Genomic DNA, 14,765 nt, shown 5'->3' on the forward strand with positions numbered 1-14,765 from the left:
TTAACACACACTAACTATAAGGCTAAGAGCAAGATTTTATCATACCCATAGAAAAAAGTAACACTTATTTGAAGAGTCCCCCTAAAGATGATTCATAGATATTCAAACAACTATCAAACTAACCTAGTCTCACTAAATCAGAGATGAGATTCTGGGTTTCCGAGATTACTGTTCACCTACTCATGTAACCCTATCCATAATCTCGGAACCACCAATCTAATCTGAGACTACCCTATCCCCTAGCAAGTTGTTGCATATCAACAGCGTTGCAGTTCATTGTTTGTTGATAATGTCCATCTATAGACCATCTATAGAGGCCTATCAAAATAAAGTGTGACCGAAAAAATGAAAGAAAAACTAAACAATAAACTAAACCCAGCAACGAAACCAGCAATGCAAAGGAGAATACCGGGACATATTACTGTACGTTGCCTGCATACTTTGTTAGTATGGGAGCAAATAAGATGCTGCCACATACATACAACATCAGCTGGCACCAAATGTAACAAAGGGCAAGGTTGTGTGTTACTGTGAACTCTCCATATGAAAGATTATTGCATAGTTTTGTGAGTGCTTAACATTGCAAATAATTTGGTATTGAAAACACATCTCTCTAACATTCTTTTCTTTTGTGTAGATCTTGCTTCCTAGACATCACCCTTAGCCAAGCATCTGCACTTTATAAATACACTGCTCAAAACCTCTTGTATTAACCTCAATTCAATTAAGCACTTATGAAGTAATTTCACCTTCGTAAACTTTCTGAGAGAATTTGGATTAGCGCAAAAATGATTTTGCATGATGTTAAGAGTGGATCCAGCACCTGCTTTGCAGTTCAGTCTTCAAGTTTAGCGGTTTGTTACAAATCCCCTTAAAGGCCCCCCACAACATTATCTATGTATCTCTTAAACATAATCAAATGTGTTTGAAAAATATACACAAGCCCCCAACAGTCAGAACTCTCAAGCTGATACACTTAACAGCTATAAATTGGACCTTGCACCACCAGTAGATAAGTGACAAAGTTGCTATATGTGTTGCTTTAGTTGTGGTCCCATGTAACACTCACAAAGAACCTGACTTGAATGACCAACTTGTTCCCCTATGTCCAGCACAGAGTCATAACATGGGTCCTATTCAGTCAACGGAGAGGACAATGTGGAGAATGGCAGCTCATAGGCCCCTATTCAAATAGGAGCCATAACCAAACAGCATTTTTAAAATGTATATCTGTAAACTAAGTAAAACTACAACAACATCATAAAATAAACAACTTAAATAATATAGTAGGAAAATAAATATATACCAACAAGGCTTTTAAATAGTCATTATCAACACTGGAAGTCAATGTGTATGATCCAACCCCTCCGTGTCATATTCACCAGGGAGAATGTTGTTCATCAGTCCAAGGGGGTGGCGCCTATCAATATCAGGGTTCTTCCTGCTCATTAGTTACACAGCTGCTCCACACACAATTCAACGTGGACTCATGATCCGCCAAACATGGTCCCATGAACTGTATACACTGGAGCTCAACTCTCTTGTGAACGGAGGGTTTCGGGAGACAAGAGATGCAACTCTACACCTCTAAACAATGCTCAACTCTATGGTATGGGATTTACACACTTTCTACCCCAATTGGGTCTCTTTATAATGGCATTCAGGGTAGTTACACGTTATTATTGGTATCAACAGTTATTATGATACCTCTCATCTGAGGGACAACCACATTTCACAGAGCTCTCTCTTTTAGAGGGCTGGAGATGGCCGTCTCAGACAAACAACTAAGTACACATAAAATAATCCTGCTAGTGTCAGGGAATAAATGTGACACTCATTTTAACAGCACATGCTCACAATTGGACTGATCTCATACAGAACTTAATGAAATATCAGATACATCTAACATCCAATAATAACAATTATTTTTTCTATTGATGAATTAATGATCTATTTTTGATATTCTATCAATGGATGAATATCTGTACTCTGCTAGCAATATAATATATATATATTTTTTAAAACTATGGTCCACTTGTGCTATAGAGATGTACAGTAAGCCACACCTGCAGGTTTGTGCTTGGAATCATGGAATCATGGCTGGGACGTGAACAGGGATGAACAGGACCACGTTGCAGAGACATAATAGCAACATGTTCAATGCAAAGTGAGAGTGATAGAGTTTTGGAATAGTTTAGGGGAGGGGGGTCCTCTCACACCTAAGGTACAGTATATCTCACAACAATACTCAAACTCTGATATCAAATATACTTGAAACTCATAGGGGTATTCTCTAGAGGTGCATGTTAGTATCCAGTCTGGGAAGGAATGATTCTTAAACACCCAAGGGAATAGACCACGGTTTGCTTTTTTATGGTTTTGAGGGCTGTGTGTAGTTTCTGGATCTGAGTGGGAGTTAAGAGCTGTCACCAGTGGCACGCTTCTTGCCAAAATGACTGGCGGAGTCTCTGTTTCGCAGATTAGGCTGGATCTTGTACATGTGGGGACCCATGGACCAGCGCCAGCTCCCACGGCCCTCCACCCCAGTTGGAACAGCAGCAGCAGCAGCAGCCGAGGGGCAGGGCTTGTTCTGCAGCAGCTGGAAGAGCATGGTCATCTCTGGGCCGAGCCTGGGCACCATACTGGCCCTCACCAGGTCCACTGTCTCCTCATCACAGTCCATCAGGCTCTGGAGGAGCTTACCGTAAAACCTGTAAGAGAAGGGATCACTTGTATATTTGATACTGGATAGCATTTGATTGTCAGTCAGAAACTAATGAAAGATTTGGTACTGAAAATTCTTCAAATGCAGACGAGCTCAACCGATGAGAGTATGTCATACTGCACAATACATTCTCCAAGTCGAGCTGACTTGATGCAATGTACACTGCACAAACAGACCTGATGGTGGCTCTCACACTGGGCCATGCGACCAAGCCCCCTCTCACCCTCATTTTCAATGTTTATCTATTGCCAGGGCAACGGCAGAAATGGCAGTGAAATTGTAGCCCTGGTATTCTTATGCGCAGAGAAAAAGCCCCAAAAACATGGAAGGATAATTCGGACACGATAGCAGACAGCAGGGGCTGTCTATTATTTAAAAAATTATTCGTAACAATCATCATCATTTTTCCTACATAACTAAAAAAAGCAGTCCTGCCAGAGTGCCACAAGTCCATTTCATGGTTCCAAACCTAGAATTAGAATGTATTATGTAGTCTATTCTGTAAGTAATTTTTTCTGAGTGGGTCCGCAGCCGGAATCCAACTGGGAACCCTGTGGTATGGTCGACGTTTAACCCGTTACGCCACCTAAGCGCCAAATGCCAAAGTTCACAGCATCCTGGATTCCCATTGGTTGACTTTCTTATATTCGCCTGTAGTACCTCTCACACTGCACAAGAAGAAAGGCCACACGCCAAAGATTCTGACATGTCAGAATTCTAATCAGACCTGATCGTGTTTGATCATCATAACGTTGAAGTCACACTGTGTAAGTAAAGGCGTTCAAGGCGTTCAAAGTTCAAGAGATGGTGGTGAGAACGTGGCTCGTGGCAAATTCGTATCTGAAATGTCAGTGTCTGTCTGGCTTAAGGATTGAAGGTAGCTCACCTGTTGGGGAAGTGGCTTGGGAGCTGTGCTACCTCTCCAATGGCATCTGGGTTAGAGCGGGCAACAGTGCAGATATCCAGCTTGCTGTAGCACTCCTCCTGAACCTCTGATATCATTCTTTGGAAGGTAGAGCAGCGGCGGATGGTGAGGAAAACCTTGGACGTGATGCCATTGGCAATGCACTTGAGGCTTTCCTTCACAAAGGCTTTGCCCTGCACAAAGTTCAACATCATATCTCAGTCTCTCACTCATGCCACTCATATCAACATTATTGCTGTATACTGGTATAGTAACATTGTAATCACTATAGTAACTACATTGTATTAACATAATACATTATACATTTATTTATAATTGCATTAGTGTTATTGAAATTGGTATAAGAACAACTTTATATATTATAATGTGTTACTAATGCAATATACTGTATATAGGGCTGATTACAGAGGGGTGAAAAGAGAGGGGTGACCATACCTGAGTATCAAATTTAGCTGCACTGTACAGGAAGGACTTGCAGATGTCGTGCATGCCATCTGTGTCGCATGTGGAGTTCTCCAGACAAGCGAAGGCTCCACAGCCTACTTGGAGGGCACTGTTCAGACAGCGTGCCACGTCTGCTGTAGACACAGAAGGAACCATTATCAGGGGGGCATGCTATCACTGGGTGCTCACTCTCAACAAGAGCTGAAAGACAAGTCTGTAATGGTCCTGAACCAAACAATGAGGTGATCTGATGAGAATTTTCATGCAGTGTTGAATCACTGCCGAGATCATAATCAGTTAGACAAATTACAACTTGACTGGTCACTGGACACCTTAAACTTTTAAAGACTGGGACACTATTTGGGATAATTACACTTCCCTCCTGGCAAAGAATTTTATGAATATTCCAGTATTTTGTTTCTTGGAACAGACTTTTGACCAACTGCACCAAAAATACCCAAAGGTCTCCTGGGGAATAATGGCATAGTGTGTTTCTGTGCTCTCACACGCACACACGCACGTTCGCACACGCACACACGCACGTTCGCACACACACACACACACACACACACACACACACACACACACACACACACACACACACACACACACACACACACATAAACACACACACACCCGCACACAGTGGTATGAGTGTTGCTTATTCAGGATCAGGTTCTGCTGACTGTCACTTTTGGCACCAGACTCCTTGTTTCCATTACCCTCACATGCGACAAGACAATAACATAATGCTCAATTGGCAGACATGCCAGACCACCTCTGACACTCATCACCATGAACTGTGCACACTTTACAGTACAGTCATGTCCCCTCGGTTGGTTCACTGCTCCACTCCTCATAAATGGATTTAATGTTCAAATATGTCACATAAATATCGCCTCAGATTTAATATTAAACAGCAAGCTGATTGTATGCAGCTGTGTAAACTATTCTGACAGAAGAAAAAAATTATAATAACCAAAATTCCATGCAATGAATGCATGTATAGTATTGTAAGACTGAGACATGTTCACATGGGAAGAGTAAAGCAATAAAGATTAGCAAATATATGCAGCAGGAAAAGGGAATGCCATCACACATATTACCTTTTGGGCCCAGACCATCCTGTGATGGTCAAGCAGATTCGATTGATTTAGTATAGTGAACAGTGCAAGACACAGACACACACACACACACACACACACACACACACACACACACACACACACACACACACACACACACACACACACACACACACACACAAGAGTGATACACATATTTGACCGGTCATAGCTTGAAGCTGGAGTGGCAGCTGCAGTATGGTACTTGACAAGGAATGTGATTAAACAAGGCACTTTTATGTAAATGCTGGTATGTGCTGATTTACTAGTAGTAGCCTACTGGCCTGCACACAGTGACAAAAGCCATGTGATTGGTCTGATCTAGGGCCTCTGAAGAGATATCGGTCGGAGAACAAGTCAGGCAAACACAATTGTGCAGAATGTCTTGACTAACTATTTCATATCCATATTTAAATAGTTGTCTGTTCTTCTTAAGCTTCCTGACAGGCATAACGAAAGCAGATCCACCTGGCATCATTATAATGGGCCCAGATATGCGTATAACAACCGTGGCCAACATTCTTTCAGTGAAGGACTTCTCTCCACCCTTTGCTTTCACTTTATTAGTTCTAATGTGACGATTCGTCCGGCCTTGGTGACGAGATTCTACCATTTAATTCATCCTGTCATACCGTGGTGTAAGCCTTCCATTCAATAACGCCACACAGATCAATGGATCGCGTTGAGTGGCGCACAATACAGTGTTTTCAATAATGCAAACGCTTGAAACTCCTTATAGCCTACTGGAAACAAATGTTCCTCTTTTAACCTAACCCTAACCGTAAATAAAATCGAATTGAATGTCTGATGGTTTTGGTTGATATGCCTGTTGATGAGTTCGTGGTTAAAAATGATTGAAACATCGTAAACATTACAGGTAACATAATTAGACACACACACACACGCGCGCGCGCGCGCACACACACACACACACACACACACACACACACACACACACACACACACACACACACACACACACACATACATACACACACACACACACACACACACACACACACACTCACAGTTTGGCTTAGATATAAAGATAAAGTGAGAAGTTAAGCGGTCAGAATATTCATATTTGACAGGCCATGGCTTAAGCCTGGAGTGACAGCTTTATGGTACTTTACAGGAATGTTATTAATACAAGGCACTTTTATGTAAATACTGGATATGTGTTGATTTACTAGTAGCCATAGGCTACTGGCATTGTGGTGGTGACACAATGCATATAATGGGTCTGATGAAGAGCCTCTAAAGAGATATACAGTAGGTCAGAGAACAAGTCAGTCAAACGCATCATTTCCTTTGTAGAGAACGTCTTGACTGTAAAAATGTCATATCCATATTTTCAAAATATAGCCGACTTTTGTACCGCCTGACAGTTAACATATCTGATCTCTTTGGTTGATAGTCCATCTGGAGATAAGTTCGTGGTTCATTCAATCAAAAAAAATGACTGAAACAGCGTCAAACACACTGCAGGTAACTTATTGGTTGAGGGCATCACAATCGTACACACGCACGCGCACGCACACACACACACACACACACACACACACACACACACACACACACACACACACACGCACACACACACACACACACACACACACACACACACACACACACGCACGCACGCACACACACACACACACACACACACACACACACACACACACACACACACACACACACACACACACACAGACACACAGACACAATATATATATATACTGTATATATAGTGCAAGAAATTAGTGCATATAAGCCTGCAACAGAGTATTTTATAGAACATATATAGTGCTCTCTCCGACTGTTCAATTATGGATGGAACATTGCATGATACCCTGAAACACACGTATCGTGTAGGGCTATCACTAAGCTCATTAACTCCTTCTTCTCTGTCCTACAAAAAGCTCTAGAGCCTAATCTAATAATTCGACCTGTGCTCTCCTTCGGCCACTAATAGAGTAGCCCTGTAACCCTCACGACCTGCAATCCAATGCAACATTTACTACAGATGCATGACAGCCTTCACAGTACACAGGTGTCAGCCAGCAGCACTTGAGGCTCATGCGCATCTGTTGCCGGTAGAACACCGGTAAAGCACGGCGAGTATCAGGCTATACCCGAGCTATTCTGTATTCTGTCGCTCAAGGCGTTCACTTGGAAACAGGACTGCACATCATGTTACAGCAAACCTGTGTCCTCCCCAGAATGTACATAAGATACAAGATAGGGCAGGCTAATAATATTAGTAATTCGTATCAGTGCGAACACCCGCATCCATCCACTCTAAAAGAGGTAGTATAACTGTTACTTACAAGGGCTATTTGCAGAAAAGCGTGCTCTTCTGGGTGAATATGACTCGTTCTGATCCAGTTCGTATGCAGATGCAATCAGCACCATTAGAAGAAAAAGTCCGGTCCTCAAAGGCATCGTTTCCACTTTTCACTGATGACCTAACAAAATATCTGACTAAGGAATAATGTTGCTTGATTGTCTGGTTAATAATTCATATAGCTCTGAGCATGTAGGCTATAATAACGCTGTGTTTTGAACAGTGTAAATCTACTACAAGTAGGCTACCATCTACCCAATGCAGCTATTCCTCTATACTGGACCGCACAGTACTGATTTCTTTTGCCGTGCATGACAGATAGAGCGCATGGGTTTATATGGGACTGCTCTCTCCTGGCTAGACCAATCAAAACACGGCATTCACGACCATGCTCTGTGTCCGGTCGCTCCTAATTGATTGATAATTTGACAGTACATTGAAATTCAGCCTCTTGTCTTGGGCAGTGATACTCGCCAATGATATTACAGTTGGCATTTCCTTGTGAATAAGAATACATAACAACAGAGTCTATAAGTTAAGTTTTGCTATCCAAATTCTCCAGTTAATAATAGACTATTTTTTAGTGAACAGTCACATTCAATTGTTAATGACAGTATAGACAATGAATGCCTTTTTTATGTCAAGTTTGAAACCGTAGCCCGTAATAATGCCTATAGCCTGGCGCCAAATGAACCACGTGCTAGGCTGCCCCAGAGGGCTTCCTGATCAATTAGGTTTAATTTGAGGTACCTACCACCTGGCATGACAACGAGAAATGTTATTATCCAGCCAGCATATATGAATCGGCAGAGTATTGTGTTTCAACACTGTCTTACACGTGGGATTTACTAACCTGCGTTTTAGTCAAATGTATTGCGCGCTTTGTCATACTAAGTTGTCTTTGAGAAAATATCAACTGAGGTTATTCAAATGATTTGACTTTTATCGCGTTGGCATTTTGGTGAACCATGCTTAATAAATGACACCATTGTTGGTTTAACTGACAGACTGTATTTAACACTGAGATAAAATACCTTTTTATTGACATGATACAGTGCATTATGGATAGCCATCATTGTTGACGTAATTCTCTGCCTCTTATGCCCGTGACATGTAGGCGAGGATCCAAACGAGTTGCAGCAGCACGTGCTAGAATGCAGGCAGAGGTGAGCTTAATGATAAGGTACATTGTCTTCCCCATCACTTCTTCCCCATTTAACTTATTAGCATGGCCTATATAGCCTCTGTCTTTTCAATGGCCCAGGGCAACATGAGTAAAACCAAGTAGAGATTGTTGTTCCAGGGTTAAATGATATGATAAGATATCATATCCCCAAATGTACCCTACAGCCAATGTAGTTTACCTGGTCTGAAACAAGAATGAACATGAAGTTTCTTCATTCCTGTAGGTAAATGAATGTAACGATGATAATTTAAGAAATCTACCTTGTATGCAAGATAAATACAAATACATATCAATGGCATCATTCAGTAATCGGCAACTGTGGTGCAGGAAAGCAGTTTGACCCATGTCCTGTACAATCATGGTATAATGAAGGACTATTTATTTATTTGAGAGTTGTTTTATAGAGTTGCCCCTTCCTTATGTAATGTAGTAAGATCACGTCCAGTCATTTTTCACTGAATAAATTAGTCTTTATATCAAGGCCATAACAGCCTTAGATTTGGGTGATAAAGGAAAGACTCTACTCTACTACATGTATGTATCCGGAGGAGAATGATGTCACTCTACTACATGTATGTATCCAGAGGAGAATGATATCTCTCTACTACATGTATGTATCCAGATGAGAAGGATATCACTACTACATGTATGTATCCAGATGAGAAGGATATCTCTCTACTACATGTATGTATCCAGATGAGAAGGATATCACACTACTACATGTATGTATCCAGATGAGAAGGATGTCACTCTACTACATGTATGTATCCGGATGAGAAGGATATCACTCTACTACATGTATGTATCCAGATGAGAAGGATATCACACTACTACATGTATGTATCCAGATGAGAAGGATATCACACTACTACATGTATGTATCCAGATGAGAAGGATATCACACTACTACATGTATGTATCCAGATGAGAAGGATATCTCACTACTACATGTATGTATCCAGATGAGAAGGATATCACACTACTACATGTATGTATCCAGATGAGAATGATATCTCTCTACTACATGTATGTATCCAGATGAGAAGGATATCTCTCTACTACATGTATGTATCCGGATGAGAAGGATATCACACTACTACATGTATGTATCCAGATGAGAAGGATATCACTACTACATGTATGTATCCAGATGAGAAGGATATCACTACTACATGTATGTATCCGGAGGAGAAGGATATCACTACTACATGTATGTATCCAGATGAGAAGGATATCTCTCTACTACATGTATGTATCCAGATGAGAATGATATCTCTCTACTACATGTATGTATCCAGATGAGAAGGATATCACACTACTACATGTATGTATCCAGATGAGAATGATATCTCTCTACTACATGTATGTATCCGGATGAGAAGGATATCACACTACTACATGTATGTATCCAGATGAGAAGGATATCACTACTACATGTATGTATCCAGATGAGAAGGATATCACTACTACATGTATGTATCCGGAGGAGAAGGATATCACTACTACATGTATGTATCCAGATGAGAAGGATATCTCTCTACTACATGTATGTATCCAGATGAGAATGATATCTCTCTACTACATGTATGTATCCAGATGAGAAGGATATCACTACTACATGTATGTATCCAGATGAGAAGGATATCACTCTACTACATGTATGTATCCAGATGAGAAGGATGTCACTCTACTACATGTATGTATCCAGATGAGAAGGATATCTCTACTACATGTATGTATCCAGATGAGAAGGATATCACTACTACATGTATGTATCCGGAGGAGAATGATGTCACTCTACCATCTTGTCAAAATTATGTTTTTCTGTCCTCATTCACAATTTATACTTTGTGGATTTACTCATTCTTCTGGTTATATACCATTTTCTTGATAGTCCCAGGAACTTCTAAATATACAATTTAAATGCCATTATAGAATTATCTTCTTAGGCTCCTAGAAGTCTGGTTTTCAGATATCATGTCTAAAATGTTCTCAGTTTCTCCTCTTTTCAGAGAATCACATGTAAACTGGACTAAGCATGTGTCCGTAAGTGGTTAATATTAGCTATATTGGCTGGAGAAAGAATCCATATGTTTGCTCAGCATTTTATATCAAATTACTTGTTTTCTTTTCTGGTGTTTCAAAGAGAAACGCTTCAAAGACTTTTAAAAGCGTTCCTCTCTTTTGTTCTGATTGCTTTGGCGATCCTGATGCTTTAACCCTGATTGGTTTTACCCCAGAGCACCGTTGGGAGCCAGGCAGTTTGGCAAGTCTCCATTTGGCAGCTGCTCTTCCCTGGGTAGTTCAAACATGGCAACCCAGTCTCTGTTACAAATCTGTCTCTTTGATAGAAAAGCCCAGGGCTGTCAACTGTCATACAGTTTTACTATCTTGTGTGCTGCTGTGCAATGGTAAAATGAGTTAATCAAACTAGAACATCCCAATGAAAAATCCTTGAATCAAAATCCTATTCCTGGGGCTCAAGAGGTTGGTCAGTTTCCCCCTTGTAAGCACTCAAGTACAGACTCCTCCTTTGGGAACGTAGCCATACCACAAAAACACATTTGAGGAGAGCATATCTGTGTCTTGAGATAATGTATAATGAAGCCCTTTGTCAAGCTGAAATAGGTAATTCACCTTATTTTCAGCATACAACAGACAAAACTGGCATGGTTTTAGGGTTGAGAGCAGAGTTCAACGACAGGACAAATCTGCCACAGAGAATTAACATTCAATCACCTGGTGCAGCACAACTTGGAAGCTTTGCATTCATTTACATTGAGGTAGTTTAACTGATTCTGAGATTACAGGGCACTTTGCATCCAGTCTGAGTGTTGTCCATCACAGATAGCCATAGATGTATCACTGCCCCTTGGTTATTACAAGATTGAGACCATTTTTGTGTGTGAGAGAATAACGATCAGAAAGGATTAGAGGAATATAAGCCACAAACGTTGCCACAAACGTTTTTGCAGATATACTCAGTACTGTACTCTCCATTTTCATCTACCTCATGTACTTGAACTATCAAATTCAGAATAAGATGTCAGTGTATACTTATACAATATATCAGTTACAGTCATATACTGTACATTCTATGATAGACATTATATGATAGTATTTGGTGCCGTATAGGAGTACATCTGCAGTATAAATCGTCAGAGCAATATTACCTGAGGGTAACTGCTATTATGCCTGTGTCCACAAGAGGGACTTTGAGTAGATGGTATAAGCGACAGGTGAGTGATATTTACAGTAAGTTATTCATCTAATTCAATGCATACTGTGCAGCTGTATATGGGAAATGGCAATTGACTGCGTATAGAATGGAATGCATTGAACTTGATCTACTCCTTGCTTGTGGTTTCCTGGAAAAGCTAAACATGTTCTGCTTCTTTTCAGGTTTAAGATTACCTGCCAAAGCCCTATAAATGCTGCTTTGAAATGTATGTTTGAATCACTAAACTAGCCCTTTCTCTCCACCAATTTGGTGCTTTGGCTAAGAATAAATCACATGCAGTAACCTGCTGAATTCCAGTAACTCATATCACCTGCTACCCTCTTATGCCAGTGGTGGTTTTAATTTTAACCTTACATGACATGGCAGCTCGGAGTGACACATGCACACCATATCAACCAATCCAAGATACCCTGTTTATAAGTTGCTCAGCCTACCACTATAAACATCTTTGCCTCTCAATCAGAATGGTTGACTAGACAACTGAAGAAAATGGTGCGTTTGAAAGAATGGGGAAAGACATGAATGTCATAAGTCTGAAGACCTACTACGTTGATGTCCTGGCTTGGCACTGACTGTACTGGATGCATATCCAGAAGGAGAATGTCTCTCCCCCTCCTGCTCTGATGATAATCTGCCTGGTTGATTGATTTGGTACTCTGTGGCGCTGTGGGCTGTGTGCAAGTGTGGCACTGCTGTGGTGCTGTGGAACTGTGTGGATGTGTGGCACCTCTGTGGGCTGTGGCTCCATGCAGGGAGAGGAGAGGAGATTGCACTGAGCTGAGAGCTGAGAGCTGAGATCACCATCACAGCTCACCACTGTCATTAACAGCCAGATGATTGAGAGGGCTCTCCACTGCAGACAGAAGGGAATGAAAAGATAACCAAGCTATAGCTGGGCTAGTCTGTCACTTTTCAGGCCTGAAAATGTTCAGCTGTAAAAGCCTAAGCCACGAAGCGGTAATTCCTATAGTGAGCGCAAATGCCTGTAGTGTAGAGATTGTATTTCAACAACCTGCTGTTCTCTGCATCTGTAAGACACTTCTGATAGTGTTGCCACATATTGAATAAAAAACAACAACATAGCCATCAATTCCTGGGAATCTGAATAATCAACATAATATGGGTGATCAAGTTAACAAATAAAAGTTTTTACAACATTTCAAAATTGCTTTCATATATATTTCCAGCTCAAGTTTCCAACTATTGAAACCACAGGCATCCACTTATTTCTGATATAGCCCATCCAAGCAGCCACTATTGTATTCTATATTTTCATTACGTTGATGACTAGTGTTGTGTAGGTTATGCACAATGCATTCAGATTCTCGTCTATCCTTTTGGAATTCATATGTCTTGGAACACCATGTGAAGGGTCGAACATTCTTTGCAATGCATTAGGTAGGGATGAGGGAAGGATAGTTCTGAAACAGGACAAAAAGATACAAATGTGTTGACTTTTTTTTCTTCTATTTTTTTTTTACTATTTGACAGACAAGTCAATAGTATTAATGCAGTGCATGGCCTAGTGTCTTGTGAGGCACTCAGTGTATTGCAATGAATAATACTGACATAGTATAAAGTAAAATAGTTCTGAAGTATCTTGAGTTCAGCAATATCCTGATGGATAGTATTGTTCTGAAACAGATGTCTGTGTCCCTTAAATATACCACTAAAACTCAGGGAATGTACATTCCTGAATGTTTATCCAACAACAGTAACATAGCAGGATTATACATCTAGACAATAAAGACGTGCTGTATTGTCTGAAGCCCAGTGCATGATGACCATGGTTACAAACAAACTCATTGTATAATAGGAATTTTTGTATTCAGTGTGCAAGTGTCTGCAAAGCATTGCAGACAAAGGTGTGTCAATTCCCTATTGTCAATTTCTCTTGTCAATATTTCTTTCTGGGTAGTACACAAGACGTTGTATAGGGTTTTGAGGAATTTGAATCACATCCACAGGTGTCTATCTGTGTGCAGGGTTGTTGTAGCGTTTCAAGAGGACATTCAGATGTCAAATTATAGTGCTTGTTACAGGCTCCATATGTAATTAGTTTTGACCATCATTAGGGCGGTTGCTTAAATGGATCACATTATTTCAAGTTACGGAACTTGTGGGCATATGAAAACAGCTTCCAAATGTGTTATGTATAGAGCAAAAGCTAGATATCACTAGTTTGGAAACATATTTTTGACCGGCAGACCAGCATTTTCCTATCTTTATATACGATATATTGTATATGTATGTTACGGTACATGTGGGAACACGGTACATGTGGGAAAACTAGGGTTAGGGTTAGGTGCTAGGGTGCTACGGTTAAGGTTAGGGTTAGGGTTAGGGATAGGGATAGGATTAGGGTTAGGGTTAGACATGCCAGCATGTACCAAATCGACGTAGCACCTAATCCTGACCCTAGTTTTCCTACATGTACCGTATTCCCACATGTACCGTAACATATATACAGTATATATATATATATATATATATATATATATATATATATATATATATATATATATATATATAAACATAGTAAAAATCTTAAACCTACCAAAATCAACAGTTTGGAACATCATTAAAAGGAAAGAATGCACTGGTGAGCTCAGAAATCACAAACAGCCTGTTAGACCAAGGAAGACTACAGTGGAGGACCAAAGAATGCTCACCATAATTAAGAAAACCCCCAAAACAACTGTCCCAAATATCAGAAACACTCTTCGGGAGGTAGGCGTCAATGTGTCACAGACTACCATGTACAGAACATGTT

General features: G+C 40.5%; 1 protein-coding gene across 1 annotated transcript; it reads right to left on the reverse strand.

Annotated features, from left to right (window-relative positions):
* Window positions 1–2,416: 2,416 nt before the first annotated feature.
* Window positions 2,417–7,663, reverse strand: stc1 (stanniocalcin 1; the record flags this gene model as incomplete). The annotated part of the gene is made up of 4 exons (XM_080532180.1): window positions 2,417–2,711; window positions 3,612–3,823; window positions 4,086–4,228; window positions 7,549–7,663. 4 exons carry the CDS (start codon window positions 7,661–7,663, stop codon window positions 2,417–2,419), a joined length of 765 nt encoding a protein of 254 aa, XP_080388306.1.
* Window positions 7,664–14,765: the final 7,102 nt, after the last annotated feature.

This window comes from Nansenia antarctica (assembly GCF_963989245.1).
Source record: "Nansenia antarctica genome assembly, chromosome: 5".
NCBI lineage: Eukaryota > Metazoa > Chordata > Actinopteri > Argentiniformes > Microstomatidae > Nansenia > Nansenia antarctica.